The sequence below is a fragment of the Dasypus novemcinctus genome, chromosome 17 (genome assembly GCF_030445035.2).
Source record: "Dasypus novemcinctus isolate mDasNov1 chromosome 17, mDasNov1.1.hap2, whole genome shotgun sequence".
In the NCBI taxonomy this organism is placed as follows: domain Eukaryota; kingdom Metazoa; phylum Chordata; class Mammalia; order Cingulata; family Dasypodidae; genus Dasypus; species Dasypus novemcinctus.
Genome location: NC_080689.1, coordinates 64,480,242 through 64,502,607, shown reverse-complemented (window position 1 = coordinate 64,502,607; position 22,366 = coordinate 64,480,242). Strand labels below are relative to the sequence as shown.

The following is a 22,366-nucleotide window of genomic DNA, read 5'->3' as shown; positions in this document are numbered from 1 at the left end:
TCAATATTTTACAGAATCACTAAAGTAATGACTGTATATGCATTTTTAGATGGAACAACTTACCTCCTTTCTATATGGAACGATCAGGATATCACTAACTTTTCCAAATGGCTGAAATACTTTTCTAACATCATCTTCAGTACAGCCATCCTCTGGTAATTCAGACAGAAGAAGAACTGAACTATAATTCAAAGATTGATCTTTCCGCAGCTATTATTTGGGGTAGAAGAGAAAAATAAAAAGACTTATGGAGCAGTCCAAAGCAACTGAGTATGTTTCTGTATGAACTGCACAGTCTTATCAAAGTAATGAAGTTGACACTACAGCTTTATTTGCTGTGATCTAGCTAAAAATGTAATCTGGGTAGACATATCATTTTAATATAGTCATTTAACTATATACAATGTGAATACAATGTTATATCAAATTCACCACCTATATATACAAAAATTTGAATATAAAAGAATTTTTTTTCAGTTCCACTGCCACCACCTAGTCTTGACACCTATCAGATTAATTCAGCCCCTTTACACTTTTCCCTATATTCAATATTTTTTTCCAATGCTCTTCAAAAATTCCTTAAGTATAAGTTGATTATTAGTAAATACAAGCTCTTTGAGGCAGGAAAAGCAGTTGCTAAAAGTCTTTAGGGGAGTGATGTAGCTCAAAAGCGGAGCGCCTGCCTCCTACATACAAGGTCCCAGGTTCAATCCCCAGTACCTCTTTTAAAAAAGAAGTTTTTAATATATGTAGACAATGTCCAGAGAAATCTGTACATGAATACCACCAAAAACTGACGATATATTTTAAACTCTTTGATAATCTGGCAACTATGGAGTTATTCAAATTATATTCTAAGGATGCTTTAATATATTATTTACAGTAGGAGTAACTTAACATATAACATAAAATAGTACCTCAGTATTACAACCAGTAGGTTATGGAAAGAAATGTACCAATAAATCAGTACCTACACAAAGACTATTCTGCAATATACAAAAGAGTATCTGGCTTCTGAATTGTTCTGTGGAAAATATAAAATAGACTGAAAATGATTAATTTCTCAGTAGAGATTCATTTATAACCTACTAAAAAAGATTACAAAATTTAACTAATGCTGCTGGTAATTACATTCATTTCACCAATCACACGGCAAAACTCATCCTAACAATCTGCTCACGCAGCTAGACAAAACACCAAACCATCAAAACGTTCTCACCTTTGGATACCTCAAATGCCAAACCTCTGAGATCCCTGGGCTACAAGATTTGAGTTACTAAACTTTTATTACACCCTTATGAGACGCCAATAAAAAATTCCTTATCAACATAATTTTAAGTCACTATTTTAAACTTAATGGAAATATAGAAATTTAAAAATCCAGACAACTTTGTCTATTTGTCATAATAACAGATGTATGCACATATGCACTAATAATTTAATAAAAGGATTACTGACCTTACGTTGGAGAGGAACAGCTTTATCAGACACCTGTTTACCTTCCGGCAAGCTATCATCATCAAGACTCTTTGATTTATAACGAGTAGAGTGTCCTCCTATATTTGAATCACTCTTTGTAGAGCCTGTAGACTTAACTGATGGCTTGGATCCACTGCTGGTTTTCAGCTTTTGTGATGATGCGTGCCCTTTATCAATTGCTTCAAGATGCTTCTGTTTATTCAATTCTGAAGTATGTCCAGATTGTTGTACAACATCTTCTAAGGCCTTTTTTCTATCTAGTAAAAGAGATATAAATACAGCTTCAACTGAAAAGAACTTAAGGTAGGAACCATCTCATAACATTATAAAATAAGTAACAATCCCCCGAACAGGTAAGTATCTATCACACAGAGCTTTTCTCAAGCGAAATAGGAATATACAAAGGGAAAAATTAAGAGTCACTCAAAAACGGTTTTTACATGAAGTTCCTTTATTCAGTGAGCTTTCCTATACCAGTGATCCTCAAACATTTGGTTTCAGGACCTTATTACTCTTTAAAAATTGAGGTTTCCAGAGAGCTTATGTTTATGTTGTATTTATCAATATTTACCATTAGAAATTAAAAGTGAATTTTTAAAAATTTGTTAAGTCATTTAATAATAAACTCATGTTAACTTAAATGTCTTCATGGAAAAATAACTATACTCTGAGAACCAGTGTCTTATCACACTTTTGTAAGTACTTCCATTTACATGCTTTTAGAATATATCGAGTAACTAAGAGACATGCATAAAGTATTTCCTAAACATTTACAATAGTCAATTTCACTGTAGAAGTATACTTTAATACACACATGAGTAACTCTGGAAAGATTACCAAGCCAATATTAAGACACAGGTTGAAAATATGAATAATTTCAGAAAAGTTTAAAATAAACTCCTGAGACACAAATCTATAATAATTTATAAAAGTATGCTGTTCGTATACCTTTGATTTTTAAAATTTGATGTTAGGTGGACAGACAGTCTCTCCCACATCTCATCCTCCAGTTACTGGAGGAGAGAAGAATGAACTAAGGTTAGGATCTGGGTCAGACTGAATGCCTTTTAAAAAGTTGAGGCAAATAGCTCAAAATATCAACCTCTGTTAAATCCTGGCAATGATACATGCCACCATTTCAAACTTATTGGAAATACAGAAGTAACAAATTCAAACAAAAGAAACTTTAAATTTAGTCAAAATAAATAGATATACTATTTTGTAGCCATTGGTATACCTGATGATCGCACTGATCTCCTTGATATCCTTTCAGGGCTAACTGATCGATAGAATTTTGGACTACCTCTAAAAGGATTTCTAATTCGATACGGTGAACGGGATCTGGATCTGTATCTAGAAAGGAAACGATGGCAAATTCTTGGACTTCGACTTCTTGGTCTATATATATAACGTATTGGGCTTCGAGATCGACGGAATCTGTGACTTGAGCTTGATCTCCTGTAACGCCTAGGACTGAGAGAGTGGGAACGTCTTCTTGGACTTTGATTTTCTTTTCTATTGCCCTCATTTCTACAAAGTAGGGAAAAAACATACAAGACTCAGCAATTTAATGACAATGGAAATTATATTACATGACGCACAGCTTCTTAGAAACACAGTTATCAACACTGAACTCTGATACCATGCATTTACTTAAAACAAACACCCATTTGTTATGATGCAATTTTGTTTTGTAGGTAAATAAGAAACAATCAGAAGAGATGACCAGCTGTCCAACTTCTTGGACTCCTGTTTTGATAAATTACGAAAGAAAACAATTATCAATTTCTTGGCCTTTTTCATAAATCTACTGTATCTGACTATGTTTTGAAATTAAGTTAACATATAAAAAATGGAGGAAATTATTTTAGTAAATATTTTTCCACAATTTTTATCCTGAAAGTTTATGCTGTCTGCAAATATTTCTTTGGCTACTGTACTGATCTATGTATATGGCGAGTAGGGCCCCCTAGTGGATACAAAGCTTAATAAGACCACTCCTTGTCTTTAAGGAATTTACAATCTCAGATCCCACAAACATGAAATTATAATAAAAGTCTGCATAAAATATTTTCACAGAAAAGACTTAAAGTAGATGTTCAGAGAGGGGAGCTTTCACTTTTCAGCTGGGCTAAGAAAAGGATTCAGAGTTTGTTGCATTTACCTATTGTTAAAAAGGAAAAATACTGACGAGCAGAAATCAATTCAAAACATTATCATAACAAGTATTGTTTACTTTTATAAGAAAACAAAATTTTAATACTATAAAAAATTACCTTCTTGATGGGAGGATCTCAGGATTCCAATCAGGGTACCTAGTTTGAGAATAAATAATATTAAAGAGCAGTTAAAAATAAGACTCTAAGGTCCCATTATTCTTACAGTATACCAGGAGAAATGTCCAAAATCTAAGTTTGCAGAGTTGATTTATTCATATTATTTCATTATCTCATATTTTAAAATATGAAAATTTTCTTGGAAGTAAAATACTTTGAGTGTCTAATTCAATAAATAATCAAGTATTATACTAGTAGGTACATTAGGGAAAGGAGACATATTCCCCACACTTGAAGATTTCAGAATTTAAGTAAAATTGGCAGTACACCACCAAAGTGTTATGTGGTAAAGAAGAGGTATAAGATTCTACAGGTTTAGGAAGGACCGCTATCTCATTTCACTGAACTCCAGGGGACACCATACTTCTATTTATGTAGCACCTCATATGGTATGAATGGTGCCCTGTAAGTTGTTCCAAGTGGTCCTAGGGAGAGAGATACAGCTACTGGAAAAATCAGGGGAGAATTCAGAGAGAGGTTACTTTTCAATAGCCTTCAATAAGGTCTATCAATGGGCATGGATCAGATTAGGTTTCATGTAGTAATAATAAATAAATGAAGGATCGGAGACAAATACATGGTTTTTTCACTTTGGCTGCAGCATGGAAATGAAAAGGAATTATGGGAGGAAAAATCTGGAAAGGTAGTTCAGAGACAATAACAAGCCTTGAAAACAGGTAAGGAGGTTGTACCTAGGCAAAAGGCCATGGGGAATCAATGATCAATTCTGAAGTGAGGAGACCACAGGAATGTTTCAGGTCAACCAGAACTCGGTATCCAGAATTAAGCAAACAGGTCAGGGCTGAGATACTTAGAAATCATGCACATAGAAGCCACAACTACAGACCTAAGAAGAATAAGTAAGACCAACAGAGAATGGTATTTACAGAAAAAAAGAGAGGAATGAGGTCAGAATCTTAAGCATATCAACATTTAAGAGTAAAGCAAAGATTAAGCAGCAAAGGGAGAGAGAAAAAAAAAACCAGCAATACCACAGAAGCCTAAGAAAAAAGACTACATCTTTATGTTCAACTTTTCTGAAGAATCTAGACTCAGATAGTTGGACCTGATTAAATCATGCATTAATATTCAAAAATACAATTTCAGCAGCAAGATGAGAGCAGGTAAGAAAATGGAGGCTGCAGATTCTTTTATGAAGTTACATGGTAGGAAAATAAAATTAGGACAAGACATTGGTAAGGGTAAAGTAGTTTTTATTTGATGCTATTTGTGTCAGACATTATTAGTGGGCTTACTCAAGCAATTCTAAATTACCTTTGCCCCTGCCTAACTCCATTACAAGGGCTAGAAAAAAGCTAATAGTTGCTTTCCCAGATTCCCTACAAGATAGCCAAGCAAGAGGCTTGAACCAATGAGACAGAGGCACAAGACCAATGACAAAGCTTTTGCCCTCTTCTTCCTGCTTTGAAAGCAGACATGGTATCTGGAGCATCTTCACAACTATGAGGTGACAAACGAAGACTTTTTTTAAACAAGCTAATAATATAGCTATCACCTAGATTCAACTGTCAATACATGATAATTGTGTCACCTACTCCCACACTTGAAAATTTTTTCATTACTCTACGATCCAGGAGAATCAACTAACTAGTCTTAGGGTATTAGTGTTTAAAAGTAAAAATTTAGAATCAGACAAAACTGGTTTTATGACTAGGTGCTGCCACCACTTAATGACCAGGTAACTTTTAAACCAGTTATTTAATATGATTAAAGCTGAACTTTCTCACAGGTCCAATGCTGGAAATATAGCTGGTTCTCAACATATAAATATCAATACTAAATTTCTAGAGCTCTCCAGTTTACAGATTTGTAAGAACTTGAGGACTATCATTTAAAAGTTGTAAATAAGGTTTTAGATCATAAACAGATTAATTACTAGAATACATGTTCTCTACTATCCACGGCAGAAAGATACAGCACGTATACTACTCTATAAGTCGAGGTGAGACTACTCATATACTGCCTAACTAGTCAAAATTTTCAGAAGGTCAGCATGATTTTTCTTAAATAATGGTTAAAAATTAACAACTTAGACAACTGACAATGTGTCCCAAAGTGATACAAGAAAGCAAAAAACATCACCTATGAAGTATTCTTGCCAAAAATACTTAACATGTACTTAATGAGGAAACACAATTACAGAATGAAGACATTCACAAGACCCTGCACTTTTCAAAAAAAAAAAAAAAAAACCGCTATCAGGAAAACATCCTCCTTATCCTGCCAAAAAATGAAACAAACAAACAAAATAAACCAGATGAGCTATTATAGATTAAAAGACACTCAATGCATGAATCCTGACCAAATCTTGGATTGGGGGTGAGGGGGGCCTGGCCAGGGATAGTTATAAAAGGTATTTTGGAGAGAAGTGGGAAAATTTGAAATTAGCCTATTTATTAGGTGACATTATAGAGTAACTGTTAATCATCTTAAACGTGTTTTATTGAGGTTATACAGAAAAATTTCTCTACATTAGGAGATAGATGTTGAATTTAGGGGTCATATCACAATGTCTGTGATTTTCAAACAGCTCAGCAAAAAGCCAGATGTATATATAAAAAGACATAATGAATGTGGCAAAATGTTAACTATATGAATGTTTACTATCCTTTCAACATTTTTGTAGCTTAGAAATTTTTCAAAATAAAATGTTGAGGGAAAAACAAAGGATTTAGAAGCAAAGGACCCTGATCTATACAGACTAGTCGTGCCACATATTTGCTGTGTGATAGTAGTAAAGTTGCATCTCTATGCCTAGTTTCCTTATTGGTAAAATCAGGAATAATCATTGCACCTACACCTCATGTATTACTCTAAAGGTAAAATGAATTATGTACATCTCTTAAAATAATGCAGGGTACATAGCAAGCATATAGTTATTATTATTAATTGTTGTTAATAATAAGTTTAATGCACTGGTCTTTTCCTCAAGTTAACCAACTACCCCTATGCCAAAATCCAGAAAGATCTACCATAATATCACATTACAAAGACAGAGACAAAAAGGTAAGCCTTAAAAAAAGGAATTAAGGACATAAATATATATTGAGGGAGTGAGGTGAGGAGCCCCCGCTTCTCTAGACAGGGGGCTTGGGGTGGGGAGGCGCAGGCGTGAGAGGACGCACAGTGGCTCGAAGGACAACTGCGGAGACGAGGCGGATGGCGCAGGTCTACTTTATTGAGGAAGTACAAGCAGTTTTATAGAGTATGAAGAGAGGGGATGGGTGGAGGGTGATTGGGTTCTGATAGGCTAGATTAGCTGTTGTTACCTTATAAGGGCATAGAAGCAGAACTCGTCTACTAGGCTGGTCAGTAGTTACTAGGGAGAGCTTAAATTTGAGAGGGCTGAGCTGAATAGCTCGCTGATAGGTGGAAGAGAGCAGGCATGTCTTTATGAGGTAGGAGGCCCTGAGGTTGGCCCAGACGGAGGTGGTGTGAGGGGGCTTGCGTGAGTTTCCCCTGCGGGGAGGCGTAGGTGCATACCTCGTCCCGAGGGGCCAACCAAGGGAGGCGTATTTCGTGCCTCAGACCTCGGAGGCAGCCAGTTCTGTGAGCCAAACTTTTGCATGCTTGCCCTCAATTCCCCCTTTGCTTTCTTTTAAGGCTAGGGTGGAGATAGCCAGAACTCGCTGGTTCTGCTTTAGCGCGGTTAGGGAGGTAAAGACACGTCTGAACACTATGAGAAGAATAACAGCTATTAGGAAAAGGATACCATAGAAAATGAGATTGGCAGGGTTGAAAAATTGGGTGAACTTATTGAGTAGCTGACTGAGGAGGCTAATAGTAAATTCGGGGACAACGAGGTCATTAAAGGTTTCTATGTCATGCTGCAGAGAGAGGGTATAATTCCAAAAGGATTGGTTATAGGATTGGCAACACTGCCAAAGGATATAAGTAAGAGAGCGTCTGGGGGGGGAGTAAGAGAAACAGTGAGAGTTATCGATGTGGGTACGAAGGTGGGGTTGCATGGCAGCTGTAGAGAGCAGTTGCTTAGGATGAGTTGGGGAAAAACAAGGCTCTGCAGGGAAAGGAAAAGGAGTCCAGGAGGATGATGGACTGCCGCCCAGACCTCCATGGCCTAGCCTGTAGAGGCGAGCGAGAGCATAGCATGCAGCAGGGCAACGAGGTTAGGGGGCTTTGTTGGGCTGGTGGCTCTGGCTCTTCTATACAGGCGGATCAGGGCGGTGATGTCTGGAGCTTCATCCGACATGTTGAGGTGTTGTATCTGGTGTTGGAGAACTCGCATCTGCCGGCGGTCCCTCCGGGACGGCTTCCATGGACCCTGACTGGGTTGGTTTGGTGTCTCCGGTTGCTGGGCGGACATTCCTTCCAGGGATCCAGATGGGCTGTGGGACGTTATCTGGAAAAATACAAGCAAACCCTCGTCCTTGGGTTAGAAGGGGGCTGGGTCCCTGCCAGTTGTTGGATTCTGGGTTCTTCCAATATACGAGGAGAAGAGGAGTAGATATTATAGAGGGCCCCCAAAGCTTATGCATTGGCGAGAGGCCATTCTTGTCAAATGTCATCAAATTTAAGTGTATTAGGCATGAGGTTAATAGTTCATCTGGTGTAGCTTGGGGCTGTATACCCCTCTCTTTTTCAATGAGAACCTTTAAGCGATGGTACGTATTTTCTACTATGGCTTGACCTTGTGGATTGTATGGGATGCCAAAATGGTGTGTGATGTTGTACATTCTGATAAAATTTTGGAACTCTCAGCTAGTATAGGCAGGGCCATTGTCTGTTTTTAGGTCCCAAGGCACTCCCATGAACAGGATGGCTTGTCGCAGTGCCTTTATGCAGTGCCTAGCCTTTTCACTGGCCAAGGCTGCCGCATAAGTTAAATGAGAATAAGTATCTATGATGACATGTACATATTTTAGCCTAGCAAATGTTGGGATGTGGGTGACATCCATTTGCCAGCGTGCGTTGGGCTTCAGGCCTCGGGGGTTAATCCCTTGAGGTTGTAGGGGTCCCAATGGTAAGAATGGTGCGTAGGTTTTGCAAAGGCGCACTAGGTGTTTGCATGTGTCTAAAGGTACGTCAGGGAGTAAGTGCTTTAAGGACGCAGCTGAAAATGAAAGCACGCGTGCAGATTTTTTGCCTGACTGATGGGATCAACGGTCAATTGTTGCATTAGGAGTGCCAAGACTAAAGAGTCAACCAAATGGTTTCCTTCTGCTATAGCTCCTGGAAGTGAAGTATGACTTCTAACATGGCTGATATACCAGGGGTGATGTCTATGCTCCAGGGCCTCTTTTAGGTCAACCAGGGCTGCATCTAGAGGTGAGTCTGTGGGGAAGAAGGTGCAGTACGCTATGGTTTTACAAACCTCGCAGGCATACTGGCTGTCTGAAAATATGTTAAGTGGTTCCTGACTAAATGTTTGAAGGGTTGCTATGATTGCATGTAGCTCGCCCCTCTGGACTGAATTAGTTAACTTATAGGCCTGATATGAGGGTGTGCATTTTTTGGTTGTATATGCTACAAAGCCAAATCCACATTTGGATGCATCAGTGAATACTACTGTGGCATGAGGAATAGGCGCTCCAGAGGGGAACGCATGGTTTTGATCCATTAACTTTATGCCTGTAAGGCCTTGCAACAACTTGCTTGAAGGGTAATGTATGTCAAAGTCCCCAGTATACTGTTCCTTGAGCACTTGCATGCTATAGTTCTCCTGCAAGAGGGTGGTAGTTTGTTCTTTATTTAAAGGCCATAAAATTCGTGCAGGTTCTACATTGTACCTTTGCCTACACAAAGTGACAAGGTCTGATGCCAAGGATATAAAGGCCTGTATTAGTGGCAGGAGCTTTGGAATGCGAGATTTAGACAAATGCACCCAAAGAAGAGGCCCATTTTGCCATAACACTCCCGTTGGGGTGCCTAGGGTTTTGAGGACTAGAGCTAAGATTGGTTCCTCAGGGTTATATCTATTGATAACTGCTTTCGACAAAGCCTGGGACACCTTTTCTATGGCTTGTTTGGCAGCCTGGGTGATTTTAATCTTTTTATGAATTATATATTGGAAGGGTGTCCAGGGGTTTTAAGCAGCTGAAAAGGGGGTCAAGGTCTTGTGTAGTGATAGGGATGGAGGTTCTAATCCAATTGATATGTCCGCAAAGCTGTTGCAGCTCGGTAAGAGTGAGAGCTTCCAGAGACTCGAGTTGGGGTGATATGGGGTTTATATGGGAGGTTATTCAGTATCCAAGAAATGTGAATGGGGCTACCTTTTGTACCTTTTCTTCTTTGATGGTTAAGTTTATTTGTTGGAGGTTTAATTTTAATTGGTTTAGCCCTTCGATTAGCATTTCTTCTTTACTGTGAGCGATGAGGATGTCATCCATATAGTGGATGATGTAATATGAGGATCTAAGAGGTTTAATGGCCTGATTGACATAATCTTGGCACATTGCTGGACTGTTTCTCATACCTTGCGGTAACACGGTCCATTGATATCTAGCATTAGCCCCTTGATGATTGGGCAGTGGAACCGTGAAGGCGAACTTTTCACGGTCATTAGGATGCAGTGGTATGGAGAAGAAACAGTCTTTGATGTCAATAATAAGTATGTGGTATTTTTTGGGAATAGCTGACGGGTGAGGTAGCCCCGGTTGCGGGGAACCCATTGGTTTTATATGCTAATTTATCTCGCATAGGTCATGGAGGAATCGGTATGCCTATTTGTCTTTTTTGTGTATGACAAAGACTGGGGAATTCCATGGGCTAACAGAGGGTTCTATGTGTTTCAGGTGTAGCTGCTCTTGTACTAATAACTTTAAAGCTTCCAATTTATGAGACGGGAGAGGCCCTTGCTCAACCCAGATAGGTTCCTCTGTGTCCCATTGAAGAGGAACGGGTTGAGGCGGTAAATTACAAGCAATGGCGCTTAGAATTAGGGGTGCTCCGTAGACCCAGGGTGCTCGGTGGAGATGATAGCACCGCTTTGTTCGAGGATATCACGGCCCCATAGAATAGTAGGGAGTTTTGGCACAATGAGAGGCTGAAATAGCCCTTTGTGTCCATCTTCGTCCTCCCATGGAATTAATTTCCTAGTCTTTCGGGAGGGCGCTTCCCCAGTGGCACCTTGTATGGGAGGACCTGGTATGGTTTCCCATAGGTGTTCCTAACAAATGGGGAAACAGGAGACTTCAGCTCCGGAGTCAAGGGTGCCATGAAACCATTGCCCTCCACCTTTTCCTCCAACTTTTATGGCTAGAAGAGGTTTATTTTGGTGGATGGGGATGGACCACATTATGGCTTTGGTGGTTTGCGTGCGGGGGGGACCCCTTGGTTGTGGGGCCGGGGGGGGGGAACCCCTTGGTTGTGGGGCTGGGGCCCACCCCCTTGGAAGTTTAAAGGCTTGCCGCTCTTATTTGTGCGTGACCTGCGGTCTCTGGCCCAGTGATAGCCACGCCCGCACCTTGGGCAAGGAGTGGGAGGCCCTGGAGGCCGATGGTTAGAAGGGCGGGGTCCTTGGGGGCAGTCGCGGGCGAAATGGCCCGTTTCCCTGCATTTAAAGCAGCCTCCGGTAAGGGAGAGGGCCTCAGCCAGGGATGAGGCCAAGGTGTCGGCGAGGTTCTGGGTGGAATGGTTTATGGAGGTGGCTAGGGTGGTGGCTAGGACTTGGGTGGTTTGATCTAAGTCTTTGCATGCCAATATCCATTCATGTATGTCTTTATCACGCACAGGCAAGATGGCCTGCTTGCAGGCCGAGTTTGCCCCTTCTAGGATAAGTTCCCTAGCGAGGGCTCGGCGGGCCTGATCATTTTCTACTTTTCGTTCACAGGCCTCTTGGACTCGCGAAATGAAGGCTGAGAAGTCCTCGTCCTTCCTCTGGGTAAGTTTAGCGAGACCATCAGTCTTAATAGCCGAGCAGCTTTGAAAGGCTCGCAAGGCAACCGAACGGCATTGATCCCAGAAGGCGGCAGGCGCCCGGGCGTATACCCCAGGGTTGGCAAAAGGCCTGGTGCCTAAGAAGGCCTCGGCCGGGAAGGGGACGCCGTTCTGCAGGTTGGTGGCTGCCTGGAGTTCGGCTTGGTTCTGGAAATGCGCGCGCCAGTTGACAAATTGACCGGGAGTTAGGATGGCGCGGGCAACAGAGAGCCAATCGTAAGGGAGATTTAAGTGAAGAGAGATGTCATCGAGGAGCTGTCTGGCGTAAGGGCTGCCGAGACCGTCCTCTTTCACTGCCTCCCTGAGGCGTTTGACCTCTGCGCGTTCGTGGGGGTACCAAGGGAGGGGGTGCTGTGGAGTCTGTTGGATGTTGAGGGGGAAGAGCTGGGGGAAGCCGGCTGAAGGCTGAGCGGAGCCGCTCGGGGCGGGCAGAGGTGAAGGCTCCTGACACATCATTTGGAAGTGCGCAGCAGGAAATGATGGGGAGTTACTATTTGGCTGCGACTCGAGACTGGTGGGGAACGGCCAAGGGGCAGACATGGAGGAGCCGGCATGCGGGTATGGGTTGGTTAGTCCTAGGCAGGTGCTAGGCGCCTGGGTGAACGGGGTTGGTTGCGGCGGCCCCGCCCTGCGGACAGGGAGGGTGGGGGAAGTTGGGGACTTCCTGTGCTGCGGCAGCAGGAAGTTAAGGGTAGAGTGACGTAGCCGCTGTGGAGGGAGGTGGCGCCTTCCCCGGGAGAGGAGATGGGGGGTGGCCGCTTGGGTCCTTGGGCGCGGCGAGCGGGGAAGAAAGCGGAAGTGCGCCATGTTTGGGCTCGGATGGGGAAGAAGGCGGAAATGCGCCATCTTGATGCTTAAGCGGAGGTGCCGATGGCTCAAGATTTTGCACTTTAGGAGAGAGCGCCTGCGGCTGCGCGGGCTCTAAGAGATTGTTAAGCTGGGACACGAGGGAGATGGAGTCATCGTCCCTGTCGTCAGTGGGGTTGTCCTCCTCGCAGCTGTAAGCCGCGGCGGGAGGAGCGGCTCCTTGGAGGCAGGAGCGAATGGTGATGAGGGTAGGAATGAGGCCAGGAGGGAAACGCTTATTTTCGTGCTCCATGGCAGAGGTGACCCGATCTATGAGCACACGATAAGTGTCTGGGTCCCAGAGGTTGGCGGTGGTAAGCCAGGGGTTAAAGGGAAGAAGGAGGTCCCAGAAGGTCTGAAGCTGACGGGCTGAGACTTTACATCTGTGGCAGTCTAAGAGGGCGGCAAGGGCCCGAACCTGCGGGCTTTGCTGCCAGGAGAGTGAGCTCCCCATGCTAGCTAGGGGAGGTGCACCCGGAGGGGTCCTTACCTGCTCCTGGACGACGGCGAGCGGTTGAAGCCAGGCCCCACGGGGAGCCCCACGTTGGGCGCCAAATGAGGTGAGGAGCCCCCGCTTCTCTAGACAGGGGGCTCGGGGTGGGGAGGCGCAGGCGTGAGAGGACGCACAGTGGCTCGAAGGACAACTGCGGAGATGAGGCGGATGGCGCAGGTCTACTTTATTGAGGAAGTACAAGCAGTTTTATAGAGTATGAAGAGAGGGGATGGGTGGAGGGTGATTGGGTTCTGATAGGCTAGATTAGCTGTTGTTACCTTATAAGGGCATAGAAGCAGAACTCGTCTACTAGGCTGGTCAGTAGTTACTAGGGAGAGCTTAAATTTGAGAGGGCTGAGCTGAATAGCTCGCTGATAGATGGAAGAGAGCAGGCGTGTCTTTACGAGGTAGGAGGCTCTGAGGTTGGCCCAGACGGAGGTGGTGTGAGGGGGCTTGCGTGAGTTTCCCCTGCGGGGAGGCGAAGGTGCATACCTCGTCCCGAGGGGCCAACCAAGGGAGGCGTATTTCGTGCCTCAGACCTCGGAGGCGGCCAGTTCTGTGAGCCAAACTTTTGCATGCTTGCCCTCAAGGGAGAAATGACTTAATAGATTAAGGTACAGCCACACAAGGGAACACTATGGAATATACTTTTAAAAGAATGTGGTAGCATATATGTTTTGCCTTAGAAAAATCACAAGTATCTGGTCAAATTTATTTTTTGCAGTGGATAGAAAGCCATGATTTACTCAAAGCACACAACTGGAATAGGTAAGAAAAAAAAAGGGTAGAGCATTAAAGTGGCAGGCTTTTGGAAAATACATGCATTAAGGTCAGGGTCCTGTATGCATGAAGAAAGTAATAGGCTTATCCACACACAAGGCTTTAATAGACATACCTGCTATTTGTTCTAAGAAATTAATAGCAGGGAAGCACATTTGGCCCAGTGGTTACAGTGTCCATCTACCACATGGGAACCACATGAGGTTCAAATCCCGGGCCTCCTTGACCCGTGAGCAGTGTTCATGCGCACAAGGAGTGCCCTGCCACGCAGGGGTGTCCCCCGCGTAGATGAGTCCCACGCACAAGGAGTGCGCCCTGTAAGGAGAGCCGCCCAGCAAGAAACAAAGTGCAGCCTGCCCAGGAATGGCGCCGCACACACGGAGAGCTGACACAACAAAAAGAAACAGATTCCCGTGCTTCTGACAACAACAGAAGCGGACAAAGAACACGCAGCAAACAGACACAGAGAACAGACAACTGGGGCGGGGGGAGGGGTGAGAAATAAATAAATCTGAAAAAAAAAAAAAGAGAAATAGCAGTGCAGGTAGCTGCAATCCTCCTACCAGTGAGAATGCCTAAGTAGAGCAATAACTCACTCCTATCAAAGCCCCTCACCTTCACTAAAATTAGACATCCCACTGGGTACCTGTGGGAAAATGTGTGGCTTAGGAGAGATTCTCTCTTAAGTGGGCAGTAAAGCCTATCTAATTCAAACAAAAAATTATCTCATTATGAACTATATGTATTCACACAGAATCTACAGAGGAATCAGCTCTAATCTCCGTTTTTCAAGTCTGTATGATTCAAGTCTGGCTTATACCACACTTAACTCTAGGAGACCAATAACACTAACCAAGGCGGAGTCCCTATTCCCATAACCACTATAATTGGCTTAGAGCTAGACAACAAATCAAAAGTGGACTAAAAGTATCAACCCAAGGACTTCTGCAGCAGTAACAGGTAAAGAGGTGCTAAAAAACAAAACCAAAAAACATAACTCCTGACATGCCAGCTGTATAGATGACTTAAATCTAGCACAAAGGGCTTCATTTTTGCCATGTAGGAAAAGTCTGAGAACTCATGAAGTCAACATAAAAGAGAACAGCCAAGAAAGCATTATTTCTGACACTTTTGTTTCAGCATTGAACTCCGCTGTTTTTGAAATTAAAACCACCCCTTAAAATTCTCAGTTAAATCAGCAATAAATTTCAATACTTGTATAACTATTTTGAATTGGGTTTGTCACCTGCAATTGAAACTTCTTAATAATAACCTCAAAAAAAATTTTTTTGGTGATGTTTTCATAAAGAATAAAATCAAACATGAGCTACTAAAAATTCATTTGCCCAGGAACATATTACTATCATTCCGGTGACCAGGAACCTAACGCCTATCTATTTTACAATAGATAATGTGCAATGATGATGAGGGGAAAGCAATTTAATTTTATGCTATTTTCAAAGGCATAGAATACTGTTAAAATCGTACTTTTTTTAACCTCCTTAGCTAGTAGGGGGAATCTTCCTAAGTATCCTGTCTTAAGGAAAAGGTAGAAGAGTCAAAGAACCAATGCTACGGCTTTAAGCTAGGGGGGCACTTCAGACCTGAAATTAAATACTAGGTTTTGGTTTGGGTTGGCTTTTATTTCTATACTGATACTTTGGCAAAGAGGGGAGGAGACAGGAGATGGGAAAGAAATGTATTCTGAAATAAACCATCCTAAGGAAGGCAAGTCAGAAAAGAATGAAGCAATGATATATATGTAGGTATTCTACCTATAGGGAATTAAGTTATGAGCCAAAGAAAAGATCATATTTAATACTCCTGCTTTGAAAAACTATTAAATATACTTCTATAAAATTAAATTTTAAATAGACAACAGTTCTCTGAAAATCTTTTTTCTCCCATGTAACAAACTAAAGGTATTTAGCAGTCATATCTGAACATTCACTCCTTATAAATCTGCGACCTATAGAAAGGAAAAATGTTCTTACTGTTGACGTAACTGTCGACAGTTCTCAATATGAGTGGATGTATTTTGATGTTGAATCCAATCCTATTGTAAAAGAAAAGTGCTGAAATTAGAATATTTTCCATGACAACTCATGAGTCAGGCTTTTTAAAAATGACAGCAAATTTTTTCAAAAGTTACACAAATCTAGTTACAAACAGCATTTTACTCAAAATTTTCAAACAAAAATTAAAGACCCTCAAACAAAAGTACCTCATTAGTTCCATTCTAAAATATTGCAGTATAGCAAACATTTAAAAAATCATACCCATGGATACTTTATTTGAAATCAAATATATATTTAAACTTGGAGAAATTAAAAGGATCAGAAAAAGCTCATCTCAAACATAACAACATTCCAGAGAACATCAAAAAATCTATAAATAAAATAGTTATCTGTGAAACAGGATCTTCAAAATACAGGGTCTCAATGACATATCTCTAAAGTTCAAACAACATCAAAAACAAAATCCTACCTCTTAGGCCAATATCATCCCAAATAAGGTACTCACTATATTGGCAAATGACATGATTAGTAAAAATATGAAAAAGTGCTACCGATCAAATCTGAGAAAGTAATACCGTTTCAAAAGATAAAATATCCCTTACATATAGACCTTTAGTGAATGAAATGCCTTTTTATACACTACTTCATTAAAAAACAAATCGGCCCTACTATTACAATCTGTGCCTATAAATAACTCCTAAAAGATATCTGATTAAGAAATAGGAACAAGTCAATACAGTTTTCAAAGTTACAGTCCCAAAAGTGAAACAATTAGTTCAAGGCAATGGGTATGTTACTCAAAGTTTTACTGTTCCTCCAGCATTTCAACAGTCAAAAACTTACACAGTTCCTTGAAGAAAATCTTATGTTTCCATTTCAAAACATTTTAGCTTATGGTGACTGCGAAAAACCTAACAATGTCCACAGTTAAAGCAACAGTTGACACTGATTTTGGATTTTGCCTTGACAAGAACTATCTGAAAACAGGTGCATGCTACTTGTAATTTTCAGCAACAAGTTATATACAAACCCTATTTCATTAAGTCATGGCAGTGGGGCTGCAAAAAAAAGAAAACATTTGCATATCCTGCTCAGTGACACAGAGAGCTAGCAGGAACTGGCAGTTAAGTCTCCAATTAGTGCGAAACCCAAGTCTTTGATAGTAACTGGATATTTTTAAACCAAACAGACACACTGGCAGGCAGCAGACTGGGTGATTTATTTGGACCATTGAGTGTTTTATTTGAGTAAATTTCCAACATTTAAAAATCCAGAGATTTTATCCCCAAATCCAGATTTCCAGCTTCTCTTGTTAAAAAAAACTGAAAGGCATGATAATACTAGACATGTATTCTATGTAGCAACTATTAGCTGAAGCTGAAAGCTGCCTTCTTCAAGGAATACTCTCTCCACATCACGACACACACCACACGTGCACATGCACATACACAGTTTCTTTTTAAAAAGTTTTATTAAGATATAATTCACCTACCATTTAATTCGCCCATTTAAAGGTTACAATTCAATGATTTTTTAAGGAAGTACTAAGGATTGAATTTGGGACCTCGTATGTGGGAGGCAGGTGCACAACCACTAAGCTACATCCGCTCCCCCTACTGTTTTTTCAATAGGTCCTCTTTACTCACTGACATTATTTTAGCTTGGTAAATGTCTTTAGTAACAATATCCAAATTAGATAAAGGTCCAAAAGCAGCACTGCATCTTCCAGAGAAAACCTGATTATTACTTACCAAGCCCAGAGTGAACTGTGAAAATACTGACCCATAACAATTTCTCTCCTCTGACTATATCAAACACCCTTTGTGCAAGTCAGTACTTTCTCAAACTGATTGTCAGAAAGTCACAGATTCTAAACCAAGGATAGGCTACATGAACATTTATTGCTCCTCCTCTAGTCTGAACCCCAGTTCAGGAAAGAAACTTAATTTATATTCTACTGTTGCCTTCTCAAAGCACATCTTCAGACAACACAGTTTTAAAGACTGGGAGGTATGAGACAGAAATTGTCAGATGTTACTTAGCAAGAAAAAAAATTTGCAATTGGTAATTTATATCTATTTGCTAATCTATGTCATATATATGCACTTTCACAAGACAGCAAAAACATATCATAGAAACAAGAGAGGCAGTGTTCACAAACCCCTATCATTGAGTCATCCAATAGTCAAAAATTATTTAAGGTGATCCCTATTCCACTGATCTTCTGTTAATAGGCACCCTTTAAAAAAAAAAATGACAATCTCTGTGAGCTCTAATGATCACTAAATGATTTCTTTCTCTCAAATTTTTACTTTTATCACATTAACCCAGGTTTTCACCACTTAACATTTGAGTATTAGGGAAGCCTCCTCATTAGGCACTCATCTCTTCTCATTCTTATTCATCCTGCACATAGCAGCCAGATTCATCTACCTAAAATACACTATTCAACAAGTCACCACACATATCAAGAAACTTAATTAGCTTCCCACTGCCTCTAGCCTCAAGTCTACACTTTTTAAGCTAGGTTTTCAAGGCTCTTCATAATTATTTCTAATATGCCTACCACTCTATTCCGACTACCTACTACCACAATACAGTACAGATTTCTCTCAGGAACTTTACCGCTCTGCATGTTGTTGTTCCCATCTGGAATGTCATCACTCTTCCCCTAGACCTATCTAAAGCCTACTACCCTTCATCTAAGACCTACCTCATGAAGTCTTCCCTCCTACATCATTCTAGGCCAGACATACTTAGTGCATTTAGTTACTTCCACTCAATTAGTTTTATCTAACTATAAAAACCCTAGATATAAAAGCCCTTTGATGTCAAGAAGTCGATTTATAGTTCTAATCACATACTGCTAGATACACAATACATGTTGGTAAATTGATAATACTGGCTTGAACTAATGTAAGCTTGAAATTAACCTCTAACAGCATACACAAACGCAAGTTAAATATAATCACCAAATTATGTGTTGCTCTGTAATTTCATTTTTTAAACTCTTTGAGTGTGTAATTTTTCTCCTTCCAAGAGACTGTATAAGAACAAGGGCTAAATTATATATAGTTCTTCATTTCTGCCTCAGCATCTAATAAATACAGTCATGTACAAAACTGGTCGTCAATAAATGCCACTATGTGTATCTTTTCTAGTCTACAGAACAAAAAAGTTTTATTTTAAGATATCAAAACAATCTTTTCGGGACTCATAACTAATTAAAAAGATCAAAATAAATGGATAAATTATGTGATATAACTAGTCACAGGAATACAGAAAGCCTAACACTCAATTCAGTACTTAGGCCGTAACTATACTTAGTTTACAACTAAGCACTTTGAATTATTCTGAGATTTTGCAAGAAAGACTTTGCCGTGCTTTTTGGTTGGATAAGGCAACTACTATTTTATCAGATCTCAGTACATCTGGCTAAAATGAGATAGAAATACTGCTATGAGGGTTAATATTAAGCAGAAGGGTTGGTTCCTTTGCTGGAGTTGATCTTAAGACAAAAGCTTCAGCCCTAGGTATTACACTCTTGGTGGCTGAAACGTGGTGAGTGGGTAATAAAGAAAATAAAAGGGAAGCACTGGAAGGAGGAGAGAAAAAATAAAAACAGTAAAAGGATTAATACCCATAGATTTTTAAGCCTATGGCCTTGAATAAAAGCTTGCTCCTATGGGAAGTACATTCCCTCTTGACCATTTAAAATCTATATTTATAAATCACAAACAGTGGCTTCTAAACATATTTAAGTAAATATAACTTATTTGAAAATTCCTACTCAAATCTACCAATGATTATTATTAAATGATATGTACTATACCACTAACCTACATTCTAGCACCTCTGCAAAATACTACCTTTTAACTATAAATACCCATAAAGGCACTTAACATACATTTTTTCAAGATTTTTCTCTCAAGACTTCTATCATTCTACACTCCTTTCGGGGCCCACGGCTGGTCCTTAAATAGCATATTCATCTTGATTCAATTGTGCTACAGATTAGGTTGTTTTAGGCAGCTCCTCATCACTTATTTAAAACCACTATCATATACAGAGTCGGAAAATATCTGAATTAGCATTAAGTGCCTTTACCCAAAACAGGTTGTTACATGGAAGTTTACAGTATACTGTCCCTTAAAAGTGTGTGGTATAATTGTGTTATATCAATTTTTCAGTTTCACACTATCAGAATATGTAACCCTCTTATTTAAAGGTGATTCATATGATATTGTCTTGTAAGTAGTTTGTTGTTTTCTGGGATTTATCATAACTAATTTTAAGTTCAAAATACATGGGCAAATTATGTGGCATACCCAGTCACAGGAATACAGAAAGCCCAACACTCAATTCAGTGCTTAGACCAGAACTACTTATAACTAAGTGCTGATGTTGCAATCAAAACTAATTTCTGCCATTTCCAGCCTGCTTAGTTAACACCAGCATACATATCAGTATTTAGAAGAAATTTAGTCAGGCGCTGAGTATCATTGTACAGTGATCTTTAAAAACACTCACCTTCAAATGACTACATTCTACGTTACACAGAGAACACATATGTGGAAATATTCTTGGAGATGCTGCATAATAATCGTTCATCATAGAAGGAGTTGGAAGTCTCTTCATCTTCTGGGCATCAGCATGTGAAAACTTTGGTAGCCATGATGCTTTCACAATCCCAAAGGGAGATTGAATGGGCATGTCAGCCTCTGATTGGTAATTCTTTTTACTTCCTCCTGATCCACTGTGTACATTGGACGAATTAATCACAGGTTCATGTGGGATCCTCTCTTGTTGACTTACAGATGAAAAAGGCTGCTGGTTCATAGATGGAGGAATCAGAGACTGACTCATTGTTTGGCTAACTGTTTGGTTAATGGATTGGCTCACGGTTTTCCCGGGTTCAAGGACTGACTGTCCTCCTGAAATACGTAAGCTTGACATCTTGGATCCACTCTCAACTGGGAAAAAGGACTGATTATTGGAGGACTCATTGGGGAAGTCCATCTGTCGAAACACATCTTCAACAGGAAACAACGAATTACGTATCACATTTCGAGTGGGAACAGATGCAGAAATACCCTGCTGTGACTGAAATTCATTCTCGACCTCATCAGTTGGAATTTCAGGGTCATAAATACGTACTTCAAGTGGATCTTCTGTGTAGCCATATCTGCTTGCATGCCCATAATCAATCACATTACTCGAAACTCCCTCACTACCAAGTGTTTCTTTATTTCTGCTCTGAGAAGGTAAATTAGGTAATCGGCGCCCCATTTTTCGCATTCTTATATCCCTCAAAATTAATGGCATATTTTCAGGAGTTAGCTGTTCATCAGGATAGCGACTGAGTTCTTCCAGGTCTTCATTAGATAATCCAAAACTTGCTAAGATACTTGAGGCACTCTCTTTTGTATAGCGGCTCTGCACCTTAGGACTCCGCTCTGTAACCTGTGTTATAGAACTCTGTTTTACTCCTACTGATGCAGACAAAGGATCATCATTCCACCGGCTACCATGAGGCTTCCCCTTCTTTTGTGCTTCATGAAAATCCAATTTTTCTTTGGTCAATCTTGGATCAGTTCCGTGTTGAGTTACCTGAACATTCATTCCCGGTGGTCCAATATTCTGATAAGACTCATGACCAGCAAATCTGTGTGGAATTCCACCAGCTCTTCCTGCTGGGTAAAATCTTGGAAGACCCATAGATCCAGGCCTCATAAATGGTCCTGGAGGCCTCATCCCAGAAGGGTTAGGTGCTCGTGGCCTCTGAAGTGGAAAGTTTCCTCGAGGATTAAACCTGGGTCTCGACATGGCTATTTTCAAGAAAGCCTGATTTAATAAATTATAAGGTGATGTTGAACCATGTGAGGCAACGGCATTCAGCTGCTGAAGCGCCAACTGCGTCTTAATCTGAGCAAAGTGCAAAGGAGGTGGGCCCAACAGAAGTGGGTTTGCAATGCCCAGGTTCAAGGAATTCACAAGTGGTGCGAAATTTTCCAAGAATAACACAAAGCTGAAAGTTAAAACACAAATATTAGATCATTTTAACGCAAACTACTTCCTTCATGAAGTGGGTTTTACAGCCAGTGTAAAACATTTTGAATTAAAGCCATGAAACCATTCTGCATTTCATATACTTTCAGAGTAAGGGTTTCTGAGGATTTTAAACTTTCCCCAACACTTCCTCTTCTTTTCTTTCCCGAATCCAGAACACAAACCCCAAACCTCAAGCCAGAGTACTTGTATACTGCTTTGCACTGGGTGCTGTCCTAGGTTCTGAACAGCGATTATAACTCCTTATAAATAATCTTGGGGAAAAAATTGGGGATTTACTTCACTCTTTAATACTGAAAAGAAAATGAAGGCAGTAAAATTCTTAGAAATGCAAACACAGTATTATGTGTCATAAGATTTACAAATAATGAAAACAGGAACTATAAGCTTTTAAGTTTTATGAGACCCATCTCTCCAAGACATTCTTT

General features: G+C 40.5%; 1 protein-coding gene and 1 long non-coding RNA gene across 13 annotated transcripts in view; both read right to left on the bottom strand.

The window, feature by feature from the left end:
• The window catches only part of ZNF638 (zinc finger protein 638), a 156,478-nt gene that overhangs the window by 37,618 nt on the left and 96,494 nt on the right, over positions 1-22,366 (bottom strand). For 8 of the 12 annotated variants that reach the window (XR_011646190.1, XR_011646191.1, XR_011646192.1 and 5 more), the window contains exons 2-7: positions 20,400-21,897; positions 15,846-15,907; positions 3,756-3,794; positions 2,717-3,009; positions 1,459-1,736; positions 64-210 (exon numbers count right to left, since the gene is read on the bottom strand). Coding sequence is in view for 4 of the 12 variants with exons in the window: in XM_004473277.4 (XP_004473334.2) it covers positions 64-210; positions 1,459-1,736; positions 2,717-3,009; positions 3,756-3,794; positions 15,846-15,907; positions 20,400-21,897 (2,317 nt within the window). In the remaining 8 variants the exon portion in view is untranslated. Of the gene's footprint in view, positions 1-63; positions 211-1,458; positions 1,737-2,716; positions 3,010-3,755; positions 3,795-4,507; positions 5,476-15,845; positions 15,908-20,399; positions 21,898-22,366 lie in introns of those variants that run through there. The other 4 variants (XM_071208904.1, XM_071208906.1, XM_071208907.1 and 1 more) reach the window with 3 other exon arrangements.
• Positions 6,995-13,222, bottom strand: LOC139436767 (uncharacterized). Its single transcript, XR_011646194.1, has 2 exons — positions 13,069-13,222; positions 6,995-8,196 (listed from the first exon to the last, which is right to left on the bottom strand). It is a non-coding gene; the product is annotated as an uncharacterized lncRNA (long non-coding RNA).